Raw genomic sequence first — 26,320 nt, 5'->3', positions numbered from 1 at the left:
ATTTTTATTCATTTGATATTTTTTTGTAAAATTAAAAGTTAAAAAAATCCTTCGTTACTTTTGGTTTTTTCGATTTTAAGGTCACAACCTGATAATATTAAAATTTTAATTGTAGATTTATTTATTTTGCATTAAACAAAAAATATTATTTCTTTGTCATTGTTCTTGTAAAATAGAAAATAAAGTTATTTTTCTCTTGTGAACTCAAGTCGGGGACATATTGTATACGCCATATTTGCAGTGCACTAAATTATGCTTTTCCTTCAAGCTAAAAACAGTGGCGTTTGTATCAATTTTCAAGATATAAGACCGCACAATCATGCACTCTGCATGGTTCGGGAAATTAATTGACGTTTTATTAACGATCACAGGGTATACGTCATTAAAAATAATTGCTGATTTTGTTGATAACTCAGATTATTATTTTTAATTACAAATAAGAAAAATATGCTTCGTTATTTGCAAATATTATAGAAGCAAAATAAAGCTGGCTTTTGGATAATTGCTTGGGGTGTTGTCATTCGGTTGCCATCTTGAAAATAATGGTGTAATGATTTTTCGTTTCCGAGTGTAAGCTAAGGAAGTACTGTAATAGAATCTATGCTAGTTTCATGAATTCTGGACGTGTTATGACCGCTAGAGCACGAAACAATATGTCTTCCGTTTCCGTCTATCTGTCTGCCGTCTGTCTAGATTTCAATTAGACAGATAATCTCAGATATAGTGAACCAAGAGTTATAAGGTTATATGGCCATCATAAAATCATCCCATTGTGTCGAAGTTAAGTTGTTTACAATAGAAAAGGTTTTAGGGTTGTAAATAACGTGTCCACTGCAGCTCGACCGGCTCTTGTGGTTTCGTTCAGGGGCGGCTTTCACTAAATATGAAAATCCACCACTCCACTATTTCTTTACTACCTGCAGCCGCTGAGAGTTCCGAAATAACCACTCGCTTTGAAAGCCGGCCCTGTTAAATATGAGCAAGAAATGTTTAGAAGGTGATTTATTGCCAACCGGTAAGCTTAGTGCGAACTACACAAAGGGGGTATTTATTTGCGGTCAACTACTTTTATGATGGCCATATAACCTTATAGGTCTTGGTTCACTATACTACCATGAATGATTTAGGTTCTTTGAATGAAGGGCGGTTTCAACCAGGCTGATATAAAACAAATTTTTCTTTTCAAGAAACAACCATGTCATGATCGAACAAATGTTATTTAAATTTTGTGTGGTTTATTTAACAAAGTTGAGCTTTTATCCTAGGCATTTAGATTTGTGAAAAAAAAAACATTTTGAAAATTAACTCTGAAACTGTCTGACCGAATGTTCTGAACCTTGCAAACGTTTTAAGGTTATTAGTAGTAAGTGTTTATTTTTTACCCCACGGGCTTAAAAGATTCTTGATTTACAACACTACAATTTTTTTTCCCTAATTAACAAAAACCAAATAAAACATTTTAAAGACCAAATAACTCTTTTTTTTTCTTTTATCCCATCCCCCCTTGCCCCAGACTTACTCTTGTCCTCTCCACTTCTTTTATCCATTCCACCCCTCTTCCGTCTTCATTCAATATCTCTGTCACACTCCCCTCTCTTTCTTTGCTCTCCTCACAGTCATGCAGCATGTGCTCTATCGTCTCTCGCCCTTCTCCACACATCCTATACATTCTCTCACATTCGTTTACCCAAAACTTATTATTTCTTTCTTCATTTCCACACTTAAATCTCGCAATTATTTTTTTTTTTTCGCGCTTTCTCTGTCTAGGTACTTTGGTACTGTTCCTGTTATTATCTTTCTATAGTTTGCATTGTACCTAGATTTACTTATACTCGCTCTTCTCTCTTGTTTATCTATGTCTCTGTCACGCATACATAACCCTTCTCTCATACTCACCCCCATTTCTCTCTTTCTCTCTATTTCCATCCATGCGTATCCCAGTCTTTCATAATATCCTTGCCTACCCTTGTGATGTTTTTTCCCTGCTTCCTTTTTTTTTCCTTCCAGCATTCATACAATATCCTACATTCCTCTCTTTCTTTCAACCTTTCACCATACTTAACAGCTCTTTTCCCAGTGTATACTCTTAATTTCTCTCATTTACATTCTTCTCTTACTATATAGCCTGACGTCTCTTTCTGTAGCCCTAACATCCACCTCAAATATTTTTCTTGTACTGCTTCAATCTCTGCATATTCCTTCCATCTCCATATCTCCACTCCATACATTAATACACTCCTAACTAAACTATCAAACATTTTCATCCTTCTTCTTACGCCATGTCCAAATATTCTCTCACCTATACTCCACACCATTCCCATTATCTGCATTGCTTTGACCCTTCTTTCTCATATGTGTGCTTTTACCGTGTTAGTTGTTGTAAACATAAATCCTAAATATTTAAACTTCTTTACTGTGTCTATGATTCGATCTTCCCAAGGCCACATTTTTTCCTCCCCTTTTCTTCCTTTTTTTCTAAACACCATCATTTTTGTTTTTTCTACATTTACCTCCAGTTTCTTTTTTTTAAAGTATCTTTGCAGATTTTTTTTTCATCTCATTCATTCCACATTCATCCTTCGCCAATATTACCAAATCATCTGCAAATGCCAAAAACCATACCTTTTCTCTCCCCACCACAATTCCTCCCGCTTGTACTCCTCTAAACATTTCCTCGATATCGTTTATGTAACAAGCAAACAGACTGGGACTTAATGAGCATTCCTGTCTCAATCCTTTCGTCGTCCAAAACATTCCACTCTCACACTAGTCACTGTCTCTCTATAGATCTCTCTTGCTGCTGCAATTAACTTTTCACTCAGTCCTTTTCTCTCCATGCATTCCCACAAACACTCTCTGTCCACCGTATCAAACGCGGCTCTTAGGTCTACAAACAGTGCATATACCCGACCTCCTTCCTTTATCAACTCTTTTTCTGTTAGATGATTCAGGATATATACATTGTCCATAGCCCCTCTACCTCTTCTAAATCCCGCTTGACTTTCTGGTAATATACTCTTTTCGTTCATCTTTGTCACCAACCTTTCATTTAACACCACTGCGTACAGTTTATATGCCGTATTTAGGAGAGTTATTCCCCGATAATTCTCTACTTTTTCTTTATTACCCCTTTTATGAATTGGGCATATTTTCTCTACTCTCCATTCCCTGGGAAAACCTTTACGCGTCCACACATCATTCATTAACTCTCTCAATCTTTCAATCATCCCATCCGTCCCAACTTGTCTTCCTACTTGTTTTCCTACTTCCTCTACTCGAATCTGAGCCGCCCTTTCTCTACCACCATTCCCGGTTTTATTATCTTGCGCTACCATTATCTCTTCCTTTCCATCCAACAGTTCCATAAAATGCTTCTTCCACTGTTTTATAGGTATGTCTTCACTAATCGTGCTTTTGTTCTTCCATTCTTTATTTATATACTGCCATTCCTCTTGCTCAGTTCTTATGGCTTTAATTTTTTCTTCTTCTTCTTGCTGTATCTCTTCTTTCTTTTCTTTGCATCGTTTTCTATAATTATTTTTTGCTTGCCAGTACTCTTCTTTTATACCTTTCCACTTTTTCCACCTTCGTAAACATTTCCTTGCTTCTGTTTTTAAGTCTCTGCATCTGCTATCCCACCATCTGTTTCTCTTTTCTAAATTTCTCGTTACAATTTCTTTTCTTATGGCTGCTTTTTCAATTTTTCCATTTTCTTTTCAGTTCCTTTTTCTTTAAATTCCACTTCCAACATTCTTTTTATAATGCTCCATTCCTTTTTCATTCCATACCCATATCTTCTTCCCTTTTCCTACTTCATTACTTAAGCATCCGCTCCTTCTACTTATGCCCCTCAATTTTACTTCTAGTGGTATGTGATCGGAGTCCACTCTTTCTCCTATTTTGAATGTTTCTACATCTTCTTCTGCTAATCCGTTTACTATTACGTAGTCTATTACCGATTCCCCTCTTTTACCTATCCAGGTAAATTCCCCCTCCTCGTCCCCTTCCTTCAAAACTTCCCAACCTCTTTCTTCAATTAATTCCCATAGCAATTTTCCGTCTTTGTTTTCTACTTTATCTTTCGATTTTCGTGTGTTTTCCCCGTCGTGTTCCCTGCTTTTGTTCCCTCTATTCTGGCATTAAAGTCCCCTCCTAACAGTAGAGATTCTTCTTCGGACTCTTCGATTTTTTCTTGTATTTCTTGTTTCGTGTTTCTCATTCCTCGACTATATATTGTACAGCTTCCTATATCCCACCCTTGTTGTGTATCCTTTTTTTCTTTCCTCTTTAGCTACTTCCCCAATTCCTTTATTCTTCATCACCTCTTGTTTTTCCTCCCAAAGCGTCTTAACCAGTCTTTTTTTGCTTTCCTCTTTCCCTATAATTATTGTGTTCAGTTTACCTGAACAGGGGTTTGGGCGTAGCCAATTTGTCCACCCTACTCCCACCCGTTTTAGGATAGTTTACCTAATTTTATTATTTCATGCTCTCGGGGAGTCGTCGAGAAGTATCGAGAGGGTAAAGACGTGCCCACCCGAGAGACCGGCATTTTATAATTTTTGTGCGATTAAATAAACCGTGTAACTACGAGTAAAAGGTGATTTTTATTTCGCGCAAAACATTTTGGTCCTTCGAGCAGGATTTCTCGCGGAATTAGTGGTACTGTTCTCGCCTGTATCGTCGATAAAAGCTTCACGTCCAAGACAATCTTGAGCATCGTGGCATCCAACGACGACAGCATCCCCAGAACTTCTGCAACAGCTTCACGTCCAAGGCAATCTTGAGCATCGTGGCATCCAACGACGACATCCACAAAGCGTAGACGACTTCTTCAGCAGCTTCACGTCCAAGGCAATCTTGAGCATCGTGACATCTGACGACAACCAGTAAGTGCAGTTCATTCCTTTTTTCATTAGTCCTGTATTTCGTATCAGTGTCAAGTAGATTATCGTTGAATCATTAGTGAACAATGACTACTGAACAACTTTCTGGTTTAAATATGAGGCGGGGAGCGCTAAAACGCAAATTAACCATGGCTCAAAACTTCATAGACGATTTAAAGTCATCTAAAGAAAGTACAACTTGTTTGTCAATAATACAAGAATATTTGACTAGAACCAGGTCAATGTATGACGAATTTTTCAACATTCAAAGTCAAATTGAGGAACTGGAAATTATTTTAAAACAAACATCTACGGCAGATCAGTGTATCACTTTTGACAAGGAATGTTATACCGTTGTGTGCGAATTAGAGGCATTGGAAGCCAAATATTCAGCCAAATCTGCAAAAAAATATGATATTCCTATCGTTCAAAATAGCGCTGTTAATGTAAAACTGCCAGAATTAACATTTAGAGTAGCAGCAAAATCAACAAATAAAAACAAGAAAACAAATTTAAATACCAATTCAAAAAGATCGGTAACGTGCCCATATTGTTCCGATCCTCATAATTTATTTTGTTGCGCAAAATTCATTAACCTAATGGTTACAGATAGGTTAAGGATCGTGAGGTCCAAAAAACTATGTTCTAATTGTTTTCAGAACAGTCATAAAGTTACGGAATGTAAATCATCGTATGTCTGTAAAATTTGTAAAGGACATCACAATACGTTGTTGCATGTAGACAATCCCGAGCCGAACGAAATACCAAGTACTAGTAGTGACAATAATCAAGTCAAATTAGATCAATCCGTTGTTCTTAAGGCAAATTCTCAACAAGTTTATTTTAGTAAAGTACTTCCAACAGCCCAAGTACAAATTTATGGCAAATTTGGAAATAAACCTCAAGTGCGGCCACTGTTAGAGAGCGGCTCCGAATTAAATTTTATTTCAGAGCGAAAATTATTAAATCTTAAATCACAACCGAACGTTTTGTCAATCGCTGGTGTCAACCGTTGTAATACTAGTGTCTCACAATTAGCAAGTATCAAAATTAATTCTAATTACCGACATTATGAATTAAACCTTTCATGTGTTATTTTACCACAAATCTCGGAATTTTTACCATCCACGTCATTTTCAATCGCTAATTTAGAATTTCCGCACCACAACAAATCACCAGATCCCGCATTTCATGTCAAAGGGACGATAGATTTATTGTTAGGTGCTCAACCCTTCTTCGAAATTTTACAGCCTAATCGGAGATGTTTGAATAAGGATTTTATTCTTCAGGAAACTAAATTCGGTTGGGTAGTGGTTAATGCTCATGGAGATAATCCGGGGGTTGTAAAACAGGGTTCTTCTTATTATGTCCAACCCGTCCTAGAACAGATGGTTGGAAAGTTTTGGCAATTAGATAAATTTAAAACTTCCGCAAAACCTCAATCGGCCGACGAAATCCTATGCGAAAAGAAATTTATGAAGGATCATAAACGCTTAGAAATGGGAAGGTATTCAGTGTACCACTTCCGTTCAAAGCGGAAAACCCAAACTTAGGTACTTCTAGGGATGGTGCCATAAAACGTTTTAAATCTTTAGAATGCAAATTCCGAAAGGACGAGAATTTTAAATTATCCTTTTCGGCAGTAATTACAAACTATTTACAACCAGGTCATGCGGAACAAGTTCCTGAAGACGAAATTGATAATCCACATAGTTATTATTTACCACACCACGGTGTTCTTAAAGAAAGTACCACGCCACAATTACGTATTGTGTTTGATGCATCATTTAGATCATGTAATCAGAAAAGCCTGAATGACGAGTTATTAGTTGGTTCAAAAATCCATTCTTATTTATATCCAATTTTATTACGTGAAAATGTCACACATTCGAATGATCTTAAGGTACTAAAAAATATTATTTTCGAAATTGAAGAACGACGTCAGGCCGTCTATTCAAATGCAGTAGTACACAATAAAGGTCAATCACGATCAGATTTATTATTAAGGTACTCCTCATTTTCAAAATTAATTAACGTAGTAGCCTTTTGTTTACGATTTTACAACAGAGTCAGATATAGACAAAGTGTAAATGGCGTACTAACTGTAAAGAAAATTGATAACAGTCTTAACGTTATTATTAAAATAGTCCAACAGGAATCATTTCCTGAGGAATTCAAGTGTCTCGTAAAAGGTAATGCCTTACCAAAATCTAGTCCTTTAATCAAATTAAATCCCTTTCTAGACGATAATTTATTAATACGAGTGGGTGGTAGACTCGTCAATGCAAATATTTTGTTTGATAAAAAATTTCCCTTGGTTATTCCAAAATTACACCATATTACAAAATTAATTGTACTACAGACACACTTGCGTCAGTTACATGCTGGACCGCAAGCGACTTTAGCAGTTATTAGACAAACATATTGGCCTAAGGGAGCCAACTGCGAATTACGAGTCATACATTTCGGTGTTATTAAATCTGATGCATTTTATCCCACCTCGCTCACTTCGCGTTGGTGGAATTTGGGAAGCAGGCATTAAGACCAATAAATATCATCTAAAACGAGTTATAGGGCAGTCATTGTTCACATGTGAAGAAATGTATACCTATTTGACATTGATCGAGCCGTGTCTTAACTCTCGACCTATAACTCCCATTATCCTCAAATCCCGACGATCTATCCGTACTCACCCCTGGCCATTTTTGATCGGTACTGCACTTACGTCACTTGCCGAACCTGAGGTGGGCGACATCGTCATCGTGCACGAGGATAACGTGCCCCCGTTGTGTTGGTGTCTCGGTCGGGTTGAAATCGTACATCCAGGTCGCGATGGTGAAATAAGGACTGTGTCAGTGCTAACCAGAAACGGGATAGTGCAAAGATCAGTGCGGAAATTAAGCCCGTTACCAATTTAATGCGCAATTGGGCTATACATGTGTATATATATTTCATCTTATTATTGCACTCTTGTTAATTTAAATTTAATTCCTGTCATATAATATTAGTTGACATGTATTCATTTAATTAGGCATTTTTTGTTCCTTTATTATTATGTATTATTTATCTTAATAAGTAGGTCATCCTTGAAGTTAGTACTTCAACGGGGGGACTATGTTCAGTTTACCTTAACAGGGGTTTGGGCGTAGCCAATTTGTCCACCCTACTCCCACCCGTTTTAGGATAGTTTACCTAATTTTATTATTTCATGCTCTCGGGCAGTCGTCGAGAAGTATCGAGAGGGTAAAGACGTGCCGACCCGAGAGACCGGCAATTTATAATTTTGTGCGATTAAATAAACCGTGTAACTAAAAGGTGATTTTTATTTCGCGCAAAACATATTGTTTCCAACACTTTTACTTCTACCTCAATTTCTTTTTTCAAAAATTCCTCTACTTCCATACCCGTAATTATGAAATTGTTTCTGTTTTCTGGGGTGGGATTTTGTTTCTACCGATACGATGCGAAGCGATAATGAAGCGATAAATGACAAGGACGAAGATATAAATTTCAGATGAGAAAGAAAAAGACCACAACATTTTATCGCAAAATTTTCTCCGATATATCCCATTTTAAATGTGCAAAACATTTTAAGTTAGTTCTTGTGGTTTATTATTGCATTCATATTTTTTCAACTTCATAGAGGTTATCACAAAAAATCGTAAAATCAGAGCGGTATTTGTTGGAAGTTGGACTGTACTTCAGGGGCGATGAAGATCTGTCGAAATAACTTTCGACATATTTTTTTCATTTAACTTCTCACAAAAGTTTTTTGGGAAGGAGTTTTATATAATTATTTACAATTTTTATATATAATTTTTTGGCATATCATTAATAATAAAAATGTGATGAAAAACGAAGGGAAGAAAAACCTAAAGCAAGATTGTATTTTCAATCCTACAAAAAGAAGAAGACAGATTTATTAATTATTATCGGATTGCACACTTATTTTGTCAACTGGTTTGAAAAGGTGAAGAAGGTTAAGAAAAAAAACAAAGCACTAAATTAATTAAAATTCATTTAGGTAACAGGGAAAACGGAAGATTTATATTCAATAGAAGTGGGACAACAAGTTAACTTCGTAATAGCGAAGAAAACATTCATGAAAAACAAAACAAAAGGACTTTTTTGTTTTCTGACAAAAAAGTGTTCAGTTACTTAGTGCTGCTTTAATAGCGGGTGACTATTAATGATGGAAGCAAATTTTTGTGTTAGTAATTCTGATTTATTGGTAGCAGCGTTAACATGTCAGTCCACAGTTGTCAATTTTGACAGGAGCCTTACAAACATGATGAGAAAATAACTTGGTGCCCTAAATGTCTTTTGACAATCAGGTATACCATCATAAAATTTTAAATGTGTTGCCAACGCGACAAAAACAATCACAATCATTAATCACTCGGTATTTGTTATTGTTTTTCAAAGTTCTAGAAATTTTGTAATTCAACGTTATCGACTCAACCTTGTGATATATTCTATATTGGTTTGAAATTTTACTGAGAGATTTGAAATTGGACTTTGTACAAAACAGATTTGTTTGGCTTAATATTTTGGAATTTTTAGATCTTTTACATGAATTATTTTCAAAGTTTCCTTTAACATATGATTATCAGAACAATATTACAACGTTTTTTCAACGTAAAATGATTTGTTATGGAGCAACGAAGGTCTCTATACAACGCAGCTCCATTTTTTAATAAAAAAATTCTCTACATTGCAATCGAGCCTGTGCATAAACCATCAACAATTTAAACGGAATTGTTCCGGAATTATTTTTGACTGAATGCATCACTTCGTATTCACATAATTTGCACTTGTTAAAAATCACGTTGATCCGAACCATGAACCCATGCAGACGAATTTTTGTCGCGTATCGCAAAATCAAGGTTACTTCTCATTGATCTCTTCCCAAAATAAAAATCGACACAAAAGCGTTAATACCAAAACAAACATAGGTCTCTCAATTAAGATAAATCTCCAAAAATCACAACCCCAGAGCCTGATAATGCAGCTACTACGCCATTAGATGCAGTGCTGATACGAATCGTTCCAAATGGCTTTGCCATTTACAAATAGAATCTCTGTCAGATAAGAGCGTTATTAGACCATTTCTGCATGTGTGCTTTTTTTGGGTTAAACCATTGCCGATTCATGTATGCGCGCGGGCCTCTTGCTCAGCCAACAAGACCAATTGAGAAAAATTTTAATTTATATCTAATTTATTTTTAGAAAGTTTAGACGTTATCTTTGCAACAATCTCATCAGCATTTATTAATCTTTTCTCTTCGTCATGATCCATTCTTTCAGCTACACCAGGCCATGCACCTAGCAAAAGAGTAACTGTTTTTAGCCGGAACACTGAATTATTTGATGTTTTACATGATTTTGCTGGTTTAGTTGTGGGCTTCATAGGGGGGCGCCGGTGCCTTTCTTCCGACAATAACGTGGACATTGCGTTTCGAGTCTCCTTAGGAAAGTAGATGATGTCTCCGTCTCCAGCGCTGTTATCGCTCCAGGTGTCTAAAATAACAATGTAATTTATAAATTCAGAACCGTTTAATTCATTATTATTTTATTATAATAATGGCTGAATTATTCATGAAGGAAGAAAGATTGCCAGCAGAAATTTTCATGCTATTAACATTTGAAGCTATAAAAATTAATAAAGTCTGTTATTTCTTGATATGAGTTCCATGCAAAGATAACATTTTTTAAATACCTGTCGTTGTTCAGTAGGTATGGCGTACCAATTACAAATAAACTATGAATAATTACAGAAATGAAATGTGGCTTGTTCTACTCTGCTCTAACCTGCCGAGAGCTACCCTACCCTACATGATCAGATTTTCAAATTATTAGATTCTAATTTTTTTATTTTAGGATATTTTATTCGGGATGAGATGAATTTCTTGGTGAATTTTTTTGTTAGTATGATAATAGATACCATTTTTAGTTTTGGAATCAAGGACACTGACATTAAAAGCGTTAAACTTTACCAGAACAGGAACAGCAACAACTGTCTTTACTATCCGTCTTCTTCAAAAGAACCCTCTCCCTAATACTCGCTAGCAGATCCTGATACTGTTGATTTAATTTTCTTTTTTCCACTTCCTCATTCAATTTTTTCACTGAACTTTTGACAAAATTCCGATTACAGTTATCTTGGTTTCGTTTTTGGTCGTTCGGTTTTTCCTGACGTCGTTGCCGGTGACCATTTTCCCGATTCTGTTTTTCTTGGGTTTGTATTTGACCGCAACAGCAGTTCTTCACGTTGTCCAATCTGCAATCGGTCTGCGTACCAGTGGTAATTTTTGCCTGTTTCTTCATCCTGCAATCACTAAGCAGCAAATTCTGCATTAATTTATGTTGGGGTAATGCCCTCCCCAGTCTTTTGTTGTCTCCGAAACAAAAATGTGCCATCATCGCAAAATTTTGACTCCTTACTGCCAAAATTTGACACTAGACCCGATTCATGGCTAACTGTAGTGGTTAATATGATCGCATGTCGCCGTCATCACTGACCATAAAAGAAATAATGGTGTTTAAGAATGTAACCGTTCCTTTGAATCTTAACAATTCACACTCTGATTAAGGCAGACATGGACACCGACCGCATAATTTTGTTAATTAATTATAGTGATTATAATTACGTATGTACCAATACGAGCGCAGGAGATTTTCGACCGATTTATAGCCCTAACTGTATGGTAAATTTTACGGACAATAAAAAAAACGAAAGCAACTTAATTATTGGTGCAATTAGCCAAATTTGGGGAACGGATATGGGTGCACTGACAGGAAACTGTTTCCATTACCTGGATCTTACAAGCTGCAAATTTTTCCTTTGGACAGATGGTAAATGAGCAATTGTGCGAACAAAGAAAGTTAAGATTATCAACGTTGAGTTCGTCTTCCATTAGGCATATAATGTTGTCAATTAGTTGGATGGAATTATTTAGAAGTAATGAACGGCAGTCAGGTTTAAATCTGTTTTGAGTATTCATTTGTTGTTAATTGGACACGGTTAGCAACAGACGAAGCGTTTATTCTTTTTGCATTGATTTATTTTATGTCGAGGTACGTAACGCGAATTCCAAATGTAACCATATATTTCCAAAGTAACAGCTGTTAGGCGATTATTGTTAATTATATTAATAACTTAACTGAAATTGTTTTAAAAAATAGTTTGTAACATTAACTACTTACTTTAACTTAAACAATTTTGATTTTCTTTTTCAAAAGTCTGGATTTAAGAGTTTAAAGCGGATTCATAAACCACAAGTAAGAGTATGCTATTTTATAAACTTTACATAACATTTACTAGACAACATTTTGAGATGACGCTGGTTTCCACTACAGACCCAACTGTAAATTTTGTTATGTCCAAAATATATAAAGTATTATCACATTTACAAATAAAATTATTGCTTTAACTTTTTATGATTATAAGTTCTATATAGGTATATGACTTTTTAATGCTTAGGTCAGGTAGGTTAAGTCAGGTCAGTCTATAGACGAGGTCGCAATACACAATCTTCCTACTAGTGGAATTCAGATATCGCGGAACAGAGGAAAAAGTGTTTGAATATAAAACGAATGCACGTGAGACATACGAAATAATCAGACGGGTTTAAGGAAGCTGATACCAAAGCTAAGGATGAGGCATGAAGGAAAATAACGAAGTCGGTAAAGCATAACCTATGGGGGCAATGCTATATGATTGTTATAGAAAATGCGAGCGGTCAATGATATTAAACGGCTGAATGAAGAGGATAAATGCAAGATTGCCAAGATGTTATTCCCAAAGCAAATTAGTAGACTGGACGGTGCCGAAAGCAAACAGTGTCCCATTATTCACGATGACAGAGCTCCTAGATGCGGGTAAAAGCTAAAGTCGGACGACATGACGTCTTAGGGGATTGTGGCGGTGATGAAGATTCTCTATCTAGAGCTTTTTAATAGTGTGTTTAAAGCAGAACGATTTCCACTGAGCTGGAAAACGACGAAGTTGGTATTCTTGGAAACAAAAAAGACTCCAGTTCAAACTGAAACTTCATATAAACCATTGTATGTGAAATTTTGAAAGGGTTAAACGTAGATATAGAGAAAGAAGATTTAGGATTTATCTAGAAAGACGAAATTACATGAATCATGTTGCAAATATTGTCCTGAGCTTCAAATAACTAGGAAAGGTTTGGGTTTTATGGTAGTTTGGAGAAATAACTGGGTGTTAAGCCATGCTTTCAGGTAAATTCGGGCCTTAATTACTTTTGGAAATACCGTTCATTCCCAATATTTTTAATAGTCTGTTTTATGCTGGTCGAAGGGACGTTATACTGTTATTTTTCATCGTGAGTTTGCATTGAAAGCATTTAAAGCGATACAGGTGTGTCAATAGGTCGAAGATAACTCTAATTTATGGATTTAACCTTTTCCTGAACTTATTCTTCAAGAAGGAACTGTGTTTTGTCCCGCCTGTTCTAAACTGGTAAGTATTGTTACGAAATAAATGACGCCTATGGGTCTTCTAGTATGTATGTGTTTCTTCTAGTATGTAGTAGTATGACTCATCGGCCGGGCGGCGCGGCGTTCGCTTAAGGAAACCCTGGAAGCGGATGTTGCGACGGACCCAGAAAATCCTCGAAGCGGCGTTCTCGAACCATCGAGGCGAATGATAGGTTAAATAAAGGCCACCGTCGGGAACGATTATTATTCAGTAAATTCAGTTCACGAGAGTACAGTTAAGTTGCGCCGGAATTATTTTGTACATAATCGCTGTGTAATAATCAGTCGTATAGTTCGAGTTATTAAGAATAAAAGCCGATTTTAAATCACCGATCATCGCAACAGTATTTTTACATCTGTGTACGTAGTACGCAGTTTTTCTCTTTACAAATACTATTCCGGACAAAATATTTCAAACGACTTCACATTACATTGACATTAAATTGTAAATGGCCTTATGACTACCTAACCTTACCTTATCCAGTCGCTGTCCACTTCCGAACAATTGAGTATAATGGTAGCCATTCCAATACCCAACTAAGCCGAAATTTGTCCATATGACATACCAATTTCGCGAAGACATAATTCTCGCTTTATGATGCATATCGTATGATCATATTTCCCAAAATTTTGCTGCATACTTTCCGCTCTCTACTAATAACGTTAGAACACGTTAGATTTCGTCCCGTGCCGCTTATTTTGGCATAGAACAGGAGCTCGGCAAGAGAAAGATAGCTCCTATTAGTTATTTAAATGACGGAATACATTTCTGATAGGCGACAAATTATTGCAGGTCATATGCCGGGTTCCACGCAAAAAAATCTGATAAATCGGGTCATCTCCGAAAACCACATAAAACTTTATTTATAGTATAAATCTCACAAAAAAAATCTCCGGAAACACTTTTCTTGTGACAATGAGAAATACTCTTATTAATTAGCTGGAAGGTTTACATAATTAATTGATTCCTAGTAACTAGCCTAAAGTAATAGTCGACAGTGACAAGTAAAAAGTCAAAATCTATTTCTTGCCTCAAGTTATCTATAAGAGAGATTAACAAAGAAAATCCTAGTCGATTAGTTAGGACTCAAGGAGTATGTTTGACTGTTGTACAATATGAATTACAATAATATTACGGAAACCATTAATTTTTAACCAAAAATCTTATTTTTGTTGAATTATTTTACAGGGTTTCTATAAATGATTATAGGGTCGAAGTAGATCATGGAAACGTGTCGCCTCTTACTTTATGTGCATTTTACACTAAATGCCCAAGTAATCAAGACAAATATCATATCTCAGATCTTAATAAAAAATAAAATTAATTCATTACAATAAAAATAAACAAATTTATTGCGGTTAAACATCAAGTAAATAAATGTTGAAAATATCGTTAGCCATTTTGTTCAAGGCAATTTTAAAAATGTAACATCTTTTCGTTAATACCTTGAACATTAGTTTCATGTTGCATGTTGCAACAGGAACTCCTGCTGCCGAGGAAATTTTGTCAAAGATGTTTGCGGATTCTGTTCAAGTCGTCTCAAATCATTAACAACTTCCTCAGATACTAAAGATCTTCCAGGGGATTTTCCTGTGTCGACACTCTCAGTTCGAACAAATCTGTTGACTACATATCTAATGTGAGACTCTAACGTTGTTTCTTGAATTATTAAATCACGGTGTTTGGTCAGATATTCTTGCTTATAAGCGTTTACAAAATATACATACTCTTTGTTTACGAATGTCTCATTGCGATAATAAGACATAACCACGGTGGTAGAAGTAAGGTGTGGAAACCTCATTCATAACTTTCCTCAAAATCATTGGTAGAAAACACAAATCGCGTGGTTTGGATTATATGTCATTCGCTGTCCACACCGCAGCGACGTCTAGAGAGATCAGTTGAAATTAAGTAATAGAAAACTGCATTAAATCTTTGACATTTATGCCAATGTCATTTATTACCCAATCACAAATGTCGAATCATCCACCAATCACACGATTCACACCAAGGACCAACCACAAACCGTTGTGCTGTGATTTATTTTCCCTCCAACGAATCTGTCACTTAATTCATTCATAAATACACTGACAAGTTGAAATGTTAATACATAGATGGACATACTGTGCTGCATACTATTTCGTAGTAAATAAGCCTACTGGGATGCGTGTTTTATTCAACAAATTGGAGCGGCTTGTTTCCACACCTTACTTCTACCACCGTGGACATAACAGTGAAAGTATTTTGTTCAATAGAATAAACCATTGTCACGGTATTCGCTTCCTAGCACAAAAACAAAATTTTCGTACGCAACCATCAAGAGTTCTGAAAATGGCTGTTTCGGTGTTTAAATGACAGGTTACAAATAATATTAATGACAAGTGAGAACTGTCATAATGAGGCATAATTTCAGCGAAGCGGGGGTTTTTGAAATCCATGGCCAACTACGCTCTTTGTTAGAATCATTTATAAAAACCCTGTATAAGTTCCGAAGTACATTTTGACTTGTTTTGGCAATTATGATCGTCATGAAGCACTTATTTTGTGAAAAGGTTGCGACTAGTCTTTGTGGATTCAAGAAATTCGTTAAAAAACTTTAGAAATGTTACTTTTCAAGTTTTTTCTTGTGTTTTCTAGCGTTTCCGGCACGCTACGGGCCCGGAAATACCAAGGAAACCATAAAATTTTAGCTGAAAATCTTATTTTTGTGGAATTTTATGAGATCTGAAGTATATTTCAACTTGTTTTGACGATTCTGATCGTCATGACGCACTTGCAATATGCAGAATCAATTTATTTTGCGAAAAGGATGCGTTTGGGTATATTTTCCAATCTGGCGTTTGTAGATTCAAGAAATTTGCTAATAAACTTTAGAAATGTTATTTTTGAATCTTTTTCTTGTGTTTTCTAGCGTTTTCGGTACCCTTCGTCTTTTAGTATTATTTGAAGGACGAGGAATCATGGAATATCTAACAATTTATAAAATGTGGGTATTTAAGGGGGCAGACTAAGTGTGACAGAGTTTCTCAGGAAATTTGGTGTGCGGGACACGTCTGAGAAACTTCTTCTTTTTCCAAAATTCAGTGAAAAATGAGTTGAGAAAATACGTAATAAAGAGATAAAGAAGTTTATCTTGGTACCACGTTTTTTAGGGGATAAACTAGCGACTTGTTGGTTCGACTTTTTTAAAAAGAACATATTTTTTTTATTTTTCAAAAAGCGATTATTATATAAAATATCGCAAAGTAAAACTGACATTGCAATAATTGTTCGAAATGACTTCCTTCATTTGTAATAGAGGCCGAATCAGTGATTGTCGCCTTCTAAAGATCATATCAGAATTAGGTCTAGTAAGAAGTGTTTGTTGCAACTTCCTGAAAGCGATATTTTAGCTGCTCAACTGTGTCCAACAGTGCCTGATATACCAACTGCGTCATGTACCCCCACAAAAAAATCGCAAGGGTTGAGGTCGGGATACCAAGAAGGCCATAGGCCAATGGCCGATTTCTGCCAACCCTGCAAAGTTCTCGTTAAACCAGGCACACTTCACGGGCATAATGACCAAGAGCTCCATCGTGGAGATACCATCTATCACGTTGAGGATCTAGTGGTATATCCTCTAAAACGTTGCCCAAGATGCGACTTAACAACTTTAGATAAGCGGAGGCTGTTGATCGGGGTGGTAAAATGTATGGACCTATTGGTTTCTAACCATTCTTGCCCAAACATTGACATTGAAGCGTGGATTGCGTGGGGATTCTTGTATGACCAAACTTGAGTGTTGTGGGAACTAGAAATACCACTATGTAAAAAGAAGAAACGTTTTTCTCTTCTATTTTACTTTTTATTTGATATTTCTAGGTTACTGGTTTCGGTGTGGCGGAAAATTTAAATGATGAAAGTCGAAAACTCAGCAAGCGAGCTACAGCGAACGTTGTAACGAAATCAGAATATAAGTTTCTCGTCGTAGTTTGTCACCCTTCCTCGGTGATTCTATTCTACATACACGTATAAGACACACTTCAAACTTCTATGCTCAAAAAGCAAAAACCCTGCCGCATATTATACTCTTTACTCGGTCTTCGCAAAACAATCCAACTATTGAAACAAGCTAGGCGTTTCACATGAATGTTCGAACATATTATTAAACCTGCAATAGAATAATTAGAGCTATTAGTAAGAAGAAGCTAAAAAGTTTGCTATAATGTACTCCTAATACGTAAGCAAAAACATCCAGAAATCTTAGTTATAACTTGATTACAAAAGAGAAAAGCTTGAATAAGTGAATTTTGCTAACACGTGGTTTATAGGAACAATTTCGTGACTATTATATTGTGTTAGAACTATTTAGGAACAGTTAAAAATCTTAATTTGAACTGTGAATTTACAAACAATTAACAAAAATTTACACCACTTGTTGACATCGGCAAACTTCATAACATTTCAAATTATAAATCGATTAATAATTAACCACGCTCGTGAGGGGAACTGTGCCGTCGCCGTGGGTGCGATTAATTTTCGTTTAAACAATGGCCGTTTTATTAAACTAGAAGCTAAACTTTACCTAGGTATCCTTAATGTTCACCACGTGCCTACACTCACACTAAACAATCAACAACGCATTAAAATATAAAACAAGTCTACTTTTCCATTACCATTACCAAGCCCTCACCAACTAACAATTTAAAGATTCACATTTCTTTTTTCTATCAGCTCGAAATTTGAATTCAAATTGGGACACCTCAAGACAGGAGATAATTTAAACCTTGATGATTGAAATGTATCGAACTCGAGTTATGCTGTGCTGACATCTACTTTATGTAACGATGAACTTGTACCATTATTGGTAAGCTAGGAATCACAATTATTTGTATTTTGGTTGCTTTTAACAACCATTTCCTAACAAGATAACAACATAGGATGTTATTAACAAAAATAGTCAAAGAGTTAAATGTGAAAGCGGAAATCGACAAAATGAAATAAATTAAAGTATTGTAGTATTAAAAAAACGTGTATAAAAATAATAACCAGTCACCCGTTAATTAATCAACTAGTAATTTTAATTAGTTACAATTACTAATGAAGTATGTAATTAAATTTGTTAGGAATATTTAATTGTGGTTATTTATTACTCCTGATTACAGTTATTTGTTCTTAAGCGCATTACGTCAATAATAATTTAATTCGTTAACGGATTGGTTGACCATGTTTTATTAAAATTAATTGCAGGGCTAGTTATTAATGCGTTAATTAATTAAAACTAGACATAATTGAATGAACTGAGCTTGAGTGAAGAATAAGTGTTCTTTAAGTAACTACCATAAACTCATGTACCTATCTGTTAGATATATATTTGCTATTATTTTCACAGCTAAATAAAACTGACTAGAAGACAGCGTTGACTTAAAAAAAATGGATTTTAGTTAAGTCAAGATTCCACATTTCACCCTAAATATCAATACAACCTACAGTACTTTCTAGTATCCATTAAATAATAATAGGTATAATTTGTTGCATATACGAAACCTGTAAATTTGTTATCTTTAGTATTTAATAAGTCTTCACTGTCTAAATAAAATTATTTAAGTTGATATAGTAGCTAATTATTTTGTAATGACATAAAAGTTAAACATACGATACGATGGTGTCACGTAAACTTATAAAAATATACACTGGTTTACAAAACTTAAGTTTATTATACTACGTTAAGGAAAAAGTCCTTGCGCAAAATTTAAAACGTTGCAGGCTGTCTAAAAGTAAAAATAGTTTTTTGAAGTAACTCGTCTGATCATTGAAGCAAAATGATTTTTAGTCAGCATATGCAGATCATGTTGACTTCATGATCGATTAAAATACGATACCTAGGTTTTATAACTAAGCATTTCATATTATAATGGCCTTAAACGATAGAGGCTAGAGAAGAAATTACATGAATCAGGACCGTGAAACCAAAAATAACTTCAGTGTTCTATTGTTTTGTACACAAAATTAAACTCCACAAACATTCGAAATATCAATTTAATGTTTTTTCAAATTTTGTAATACAAAAGTTGGACGTTATGCAGCATTTCTTGCCAATCCTCGTCTTCATCTACTAGTTTTAATCGATCCAAAAGTTCTTCCACCGTTAAATTTAAATCTGAATTTCTTGCATCACTGTGAAAGTCTTCTATAATAGTTTTAACTTGCAAGGGTGTCATTTTTTTATTCATTGATAATTTTGTAAACACATAATATGCCAATGCTTGAATTCGACAAGTCGTCAGAATCGTGAGACTATCTTTACTACCCTTATTAATAATTTGTATTAAATTCACTCTTGAATTTTTGCTAGGACAAAAATTATTTGACATTTTGACGGTTCTAATGACAATAATAAATAATAAGGTTTATAAAATTTTTTTATTACAAACAAGCTCAACATTTGCCTCTGTTTTCCAGTATCATTTGGATATCATGTAAGCTTTTTCCCTTGGTTTCGGGTACTACTCTCCAAACAAAGATTACCCCGAACGCACAAGACGTACCAAAGAGCCAAAAAGAAGCCGCCATTCCAAGCATTTCGGAAAAGTTGGGGAAAAAAAAGGTTAAAATGAAAGCCAAGAACAAACAGACGAAACAAGTTAAAGTCGAAGCGAACGATCTGAAATGTGTTGGGAAAAGTTCGCCGATCATAGCCCACGTTACTGGTCCTAAACCAAACATGAACAACACAATGTAGAGGATTAAGCAACAAACAGGTAACCAAAAGAGATAAGAAACCACGTCATCGTAGTTGTGGGTTTGCAGATAAAAATAGACACCCAAAATTGTATGAGCAACACACCCACCAACTAAGGAGCCCAATAAAAGTATTTTGCGACCTAATCTATCGACTAGCTGAGATGTCGTCAAGTTTGCCATCAACTGTATCGACCCAACAATTATTGTGGAAATTTCAGGCGGAATAGTACTGCCAGAAGCATCAAAAATTGGTTGCATGTAGGAAATGATGACGGTGATGCCTGAAAATTGTTGAAAGAACATTAAACCACAACCTATGTAAAGCCCTCTGATAATTGCTGGGGATTTCAGGGAATCTTTTAAATTAGTACTAGTTGACGAAGAAATTTCTACATTTTTTTTCATTTCTTCTAATTCTTTCTCAACGTAGTTTCTTCTGAGTTTCTTCAGGGCGGCTCTCGCTTCATCATCTCTGTTCATCATAAGTAGATAATATGGACTTTCGGGACTAAAAAGCCCGAATGAAATTAAAAACACTACAACTGGAATAATCAAAATCAAGCAGAAAATTTTGATGCTTACGTAGGGGCCAATTATGAAGCATAGTAATGTTCCAATTGTACACATCATAGACAAAAAGCATCCTACGTTACCTCGGTTAGAATCCTCAGCAATTTCACCAACATATATGGGAACTATCGAGTATACACAACCAAAAGTAAGACCAAGTAAAAACCTGCTAACGTAGTACAGAATAATGTCGGTGGCAAAAGCAAGGACTAGATTGGCTAGAATTATAGGCAGAACCAACAACAGCAGAGTTTTTTTTCTTCCGATTCTATCCACGATGATGGCTCCAAAGAAAGGTCCAACAGCGGCCCCAATACTGATAATTGATGTGATCCATGACTCTTCAAATGAAGTTATCGGTTTTCCAAACGGGTTATCACTAAGATCGTTTTCATTTTTCAACTTTGGTAGCACAGGTGAAGTCCATCCATAACCACATCCAGAAATTAGGGACACAATGTTCACTGCAAGAATACTATTAATAAAAATCAATAACTGAGGTCTTAACTTACCGGAGATTGCGGCTCCGTAAAGTGACCAATTTATCTTGCCGTTCATTTGGAACGAAATTTGAAATAGAATGACTAGGTACCGTTGTGCGAAATAATTAATTATCTTCTACTTGACAACCGGACAAAGAGATTTTGATAAAACGTTTAACGTTAAAAGTAAATGATACTTGAAGGTCATTATGACAATAAAATATTAAATATAGGAAAAGTCCTAAATTGGAAACGTGAATGTTGTTTTTAGTTAATTCGATTTGCCCTACCATTTTTTTGCTAAAAATATCTACTGTAGTACAGCAGTATCTGCGAAAAAATCACATTACACACAAAGAACAGTTTCGTCATACTTATCAGCAAAGATAAGAAAAGTAAAATTGTATTAATAGCAAACAAATGTAGAACAGGCAGAAATAAGGCTTCACGTCGGAGACTGGAGAACTTAGAAGTACACAAAATAAGGGTAAATATTGATTTGATTTTTCGTACGCTATTTAAAAAGAAAATGAACTGTATAGCTACGGTTACAAAATGTCTATTGTAAATATACAGGAAAACTTTCATTTATGGTAGAATAGACTATATCACTCAAAAATGAAAAAATGCTTTCTGTTTTTTTTATTCATTTATAGCTGATTTTCATTTTGTGGTTCCTAGTTTTAAAATTTATAGAAGGTTTGTTTTGCAATCTATCTTTCACTTGCTGCTCAAAACTAATCAATTATAGCCTTGATGTATACAATTAGTAGAGTTTGCACAAAGTACATAGCAACTTATTTCTGGAATCAAAGTCGGTCAGAATTTTCCCGGAAAGTTCATTACCCATGAACGAAGCTTTTCTTTTCAGTTTATTTAATTTATTTGTAATATCCAAGAAAATATTTAACGTTTTTGAGCGAGATTACCCAAAGAGTGAACAGAATTAAGTGGTTACACATATTCTATGCGTAATAAAAGTTGGGATTAGGTAAAACAAAGGTATGGAGATGTATAATTGTTAATTGTGTTGAAGACAAACATTTTTAACATGATGAAGTGGAATTTTTTTATTATATTTTATTTATTTAAAAAGTAAAACCGGATAGAGGGCAAAGTCTTCTTATCCTCCAGAAATATTATATATATCACATAAAGTTACTTACGAGCTGCAGAACAGTGGTAAATGTGGACAATAAACTAGGCAGTTTGGAACGCATCCAAAGAGTTTGGTGTGCTTTGAAGCATGTAGAAGTACTTATCACAAGCAGTTGGGTTTCATATGCTGAAAAGTAAGTAAGAAAAGCTGCCTTATTTTGGTTCGAAAATTCTCCATCTGTAGTTTTAACTACTTTTACAGAAATGGGAAAGATCACATCGAGAGGGTTCCCATTGTCTAACTCTTCTACCAGGAACAAATTTTTGCTGTTCTGCAGGAATACTTTTGTTGCCAAGCAGGAACTGCATCATATGATCATTGATAATGGACTCCATCCTCCAACCATAAGTGTTAGACAGATCGGGCAGTATTTTTCCAATATCAAGCTTATTGCCCTTTTCTTTCCGGAACGTAAGCTAGGATCCATCCGGCGAATGACTGCATTCATGTTTTCTTGACGTCTCGTGACCCCTAGAGTATAAAAAAACAGGTCTCCCTTTTCAGTCTGTCTTTCCTCTGTTGTCCGTCTCGCTTTGTAGACGAAAAACCCTCCATTAGCTTTTTCTATTCGCTTAGATGTTCTCCACAAGATTTTCGTACGTTGATCATCTGCATTAATTGATGATTTATCTACGGTTTTTTGGTGGATCGAGTGAATTTCCTTAAGACAGAATTTAGAAGGTTCCCCGGTCAGTTTCACCCAAATTTCTAACAAACGATTAGTGATTGAAATCCAGAAAGTTATTATTTTGCTTTAGACGTGAAGATTGACTTGTAAATTCTCCAGAATCGTGATTTGATCTGATTTTCTAATCGGACTAGTAAACTCTAAATTGGAGAGTACCTATATCGGAATTTTCAGATATAGCTAATAAGATCTAAAACGCAGGGCTTTTTCATGGTTAGTTGGTTGTTGGCTGATTCAGAAACCAGTTGAAACAAATGCGAAAACAAGAAGGTGACCAAGTTTGAAAGTCTTAGAATCGGCCGGAAATCTTTACAAACAACGTATATCTGGTATCTGTAATAGATATTGTGAAGTTTGACATCACAAAGTCTGATAGATCCAAACAAACTCTCCCAAACTGTTGAATCTTTCTTAATAGGTGATAATCGGACAACGATATAAAGAAATCAGGCAACTCAAGCTTAAGCCATGATTAACTAACTATGGTAAACGAAATTTAATGAAAGCCTACTGATTTGGACAAAATCAGCTAGCTTACGAAACTTTGAATACAAAAACGCAATGTTGTAGTATATTAGGGAACACAAGGACAAAGAAGTAAAGAGTTTACCAGTAAATTTGAAAGATTTATAATTTTCTGGGTTGTTTCTAGTCAATGAAGTCTGATTTTGGTACTGAACATGGCCTTTTAAGTTCCTGTTGCATTTTTCAATAACTGTTTCGTATAGATAAGTACATGAATGAGAAACTAATGGAAAGATTTGATGTAATAATTTAGCCAGGAAACCAATTATGTCTTTTGTGTAATTTTAAACAATATCTAAAACATCCGGTCCACCCAATGGTTACGTTTTCTCGACGTTTTATGACCCCGAGAGTACGAGAAAATAGATCTCCCGTTTCCGTCTGTCTGCCTGCCTGTCTCTTTGTCTGCCGTCTGCCCAGATTTTTATTAGACAAATAATCCCCGAAACTACTGGACCAACTGTTGTCAAATTTTGTATGTCTATTAGGAATATCGTATAGATAAGGGTAACCAGAATTTGGACACTCATTCCCACCAACAAGCGGACGACGTTGTCTACTATTTACATTAGTAAATATTATTCATATACTCCTGTACATGTGGTTTATGAATCCGTGTGAGTTTTCAACCTAGATATTGAGATTTTTGAAAAAAAAAATCAAAATTGTATAATATTTTGCAAATTTAAATTTGAAATTGCATAACCGAATGGTTTAAAGTCTTAAAGTTATCAGAAGCATAATAAACGTTGTTCAAAATTTTTTCGTTTATGTCCTCCAAAAAGTGACGTCATTTTCCAATCTCGACTAATCAGTTTTCTTAAATTTTATAGAATCACATACTCCTGAATATATGATTTATGAATCCGTGTCAAGTTTTTACTCTAGATGTCCAGATTTTTGAGAAAATATTAAAATTATATAACATTTTACTTTGAAAAACATATTACATTTAACTTTGAAATTGCAAAACCGAATGCTCTGAAAATTTGCAAGCATGGTAAATCGTTAATCATTTTACAATTTTTCGAATAAATGTTCCTTAAATTTTATAGAATCCGTCTTGGGTTTTTACCATGTACATCTAGATTTTTGGGAAAAAATTCAAAATTTTATTTTACAATAATTTAGTTATGAAATTGCAAAACCGAATGCTCTGATTTTGCAAACGTTTTAAGGTTTTATTATTGAATAATAATATTATTTAATTATTATTGTACTTTATTATTTAATTATATGTATAATCATCACATTACTTAAAAATCAATAACTATATACATATACAACAAAGATCAGTCTCCTAATTTAGAAAAGAGCTTTGGAGTAACCCAAACCGCTGGAGTATCCCAAGCCGGTGGAGTATCCCAAACCGGAGGAGTATCCCAAACCGCCGGCGTATCCCAAACGGCCAGAGTATCCCAAACCGCCGGCGTATCCCAAACCGCTGGCGTATCCCAAACCGCTGTATCCCAAACCGCTGACTCCCAATCCGCTGTAGCCCAAACCGACGGCGGGAGCGGCAATTCTAGCTACTGGGGCGGCGATCCTGGCGACGGGGGCGGCGACGGCGACTCTGGCGACGGGAGCGGCAATTCTAGCTACGGGAGCAGCGACGGCGACGGGGGCGGCGATTCTAGCTACGGGAGCAGCGACGGCGACTCTGGCGACGGGAGCGGCGATATTAGCTACGGGAGCGGCGACGGCGACGGGGGCGGCTACTCTGGCGACTGGGGCAACGGCGACGGGGGCGGCGAGGGGTTCCTTGTGGACGACGGCGTTGAATCCGTTGAGGGGATCGGCGGCGTACTCGACGGTGCGTTTTGTGCCATCAGAATCAATCAACGAGTAGCTTCCTTGGACGACATCTCCACGACGAGATTCATGTTGGTTCTTGACGTCTCCGGTGTGGGGGTCGTTGACGGCGTAGCCGAAGTCGTAGTGGGCGGGGGCGTAGGTCTCAGCAACCACGGCCTTGGCGACGGGGGCGGCTACGGCGGCTACAGCGGGACCGTGGTAGGCGGCTACGGCGGGAGCGTGGTAGGCGGCTACGGCGGGAGCGTGGTATGCAGCTACGGCAGGGGCGGCGTATGAGGCGATGGCGGGAGCGGCGTACGAGGCCACGGCGGGGGCGGCGTATGAGGCGTAGCCCAAGCCACCGGCACGAGCGAGAGCCAAGAGGGTGGAGAAGACGACGAGCTGTAATTAGAAACGATTAGGAATGTTTTTGGTGGTTGGTGATGTATTATTACTTTGAATGCCATTTCGTTGGTTGTTTGATGGTTTTTGGTTTGAGTGTGCTTTCTGCAGGCACTGGTCAGTTTTTATACTCAATTTTGAGGAGGGCGTGGTTTTATGTTGTAAGGGACATTCTTGTAAAACGAGTCAAATTTCGGGCATTTTTTATTATTGCATTATCTTGATTGCATTCTGCTATATTTCAAGGTTCCGGTTTCGGCGACATTTGGAGGTTTCGCAAATTGACACCTGGTGCCGGTCTACCCAAATACATGCGGTTTTTATGAAATACGGCTATTAGTGAACTATGAATTTGTTGTTCTTGTAAACCGGTTTAAGTGAAGACACATTATTTTATTTATTGGTACAATAAATTTCTCTAAGAAATTAGTTAATTTAAGGTCGGTGACGTCATTTTACAATTCTGGAAATAAACGTTTTTTTAAATTATATAAAAGAACATATTTCTGCATGTCTGATTTATGAATCCCTGTTGAGCTTTTACACTTGACATCCAGGTTTTTGGGGAAAAATCAAAAGTTAATAACC

At 36.0% G+C, this 26,320-nt stretch overlaps 3 protein-coding genes across 3 annotated transcripts; all 3 read right to left on the bottom strand.

Moving 5' to 3' along the window:
• Positions 1 to 10,084: 10,084 nt before the first annotated feature.
• On the bottom strand, positions 10,085 to 11,335 carry LOC135133024 (uncharacterized). The gene is made up of 3 exons (XM_064061255.1): positions 10,880 to 11,335; positions 10,263 to 10,403; positions 10,085 to 10,208 (listed from the first exon to the last, which is right to left on the bottom strand). The coding sequence occupies exons 1-3, from the start codon at positions 11,304 to 11,306 to the stop codon at positions 10,087 to 10,089; spliced, it is 690 nt and encodes a 229-aa protein (XP_063917325.1). The 5' UTR covers positions 11,307 to 11,335; the 3' UTR covers positions 10,085 to 10,086.
• Positions 11,336 to 19,772: 8,437 nt separating this feature from the next.
• Positions 19,773 to 21,475, bottom strand: LOC135132883 (facilitated trehalose transporter Tret1-2 homolog). The gene is made up of 2 exons (XM_064061096.1): positions 21,195 to 21,475; positions 19,773 to 21,146 (listed from the first exon to the last, which is right to left on the bottom strand). The coding sequence occupies exons 1-2, from the start codon at positions 21,238 to 21,240 to the stop codon at positions 19,807 to 19,809; spliced, it is 1,386 nt and encodes a 461-aa protein (XP_063917166.1). The 5' UTR covers positions 21,241 to 21,475; the 3' UTR covers positions 19,773 to 19,806.
• A 3,283-nt stretch (positions 21,476 to 24,758) lies between these two features.
• LOC135132613 (cuticle protein 18.6-like) lies at positions 24,759 to 26,024 on the bottom strand. Its single transcript, XM_064060754.1, has 2 exons — positions 25,786 to 26,024; positions 24,759 to 25,732 (listed from the first exon to the last, which is right to left on the bottom strand). The coding sequence occupies exons 1-2, from the start codon at positions 25,795 to 25,797 to the stop codon at positions 24,842 to 24,844; spliced, it is 903 nt and encodes a 300-aa protein (XP_063916824.1). The 5' UTR covers positions 25,798 to 26,024; the 3' UTR covers positions 24,759 to 24,841.
• Between the last annotated feature and the right edge of the window lie 296 nt (positions 26,025 to 26,320).

This window comes from Zophobas morio, unplaced genomic scaffold (genome assembly GCF_036711695.1).
Source record: "Zophobas morio isolate AGI-343-1 ecotype UQ-CSIRO unplaced genomic scaffold, CSIRO_AGI_Zmor_V1 ptg000021l, whole genome shotgun sequence".
In the NCBI taxonomy this organism is placed as follows: domain Eukaryota; kingdom Metazoa; phylum Arthropoda; class Insecta; order Coleoptera; family Tenebrionidae; genus Zophobas; species Zophobas morio.
The sequence above is the reverse complement of the archived record's forward strand: the minus strand, read 5'-3'. Positions and strand labels throughout refer to the sequence as shown.

Coding starts and splice junctions, on each gene's coding strand:
- LOC135133024 (XM_064061255.1), bottom strand. CDS start 11,306: ATGATGGCACATTTTTGTTTCGGAGACAACAAAAGACTGGGGAGGGCA. Junction 10,404..10,879: donor TTGTTGCTGTTCCTGTTCTG/GTAAAGTTTAAC, acceptor TTGTTATTTTAG/ACACCTGGAGCGATAACAGC. Junction 10,209..10,262: donor AACTAAACCAGCAAAATCAT/GTAAAACATCAA, acceptor CTCTTTTGCTAG/GTGCATGGCCTGGTGTAGCT.
- LOC135132883 (XM_064061096.1), bottom strand. CDS start 21,240: ATGAACGGCAAGATAAATTGGTCACTTTACGGAGCCGCAATCTCCG. Junction 21,147..21,194: donor TTACGGAGCCGCAATCTCCG/GTAAGTTAAGAC, acceptor GTATTCTTGCAG/TGAACATTGTGTCCCTAATT.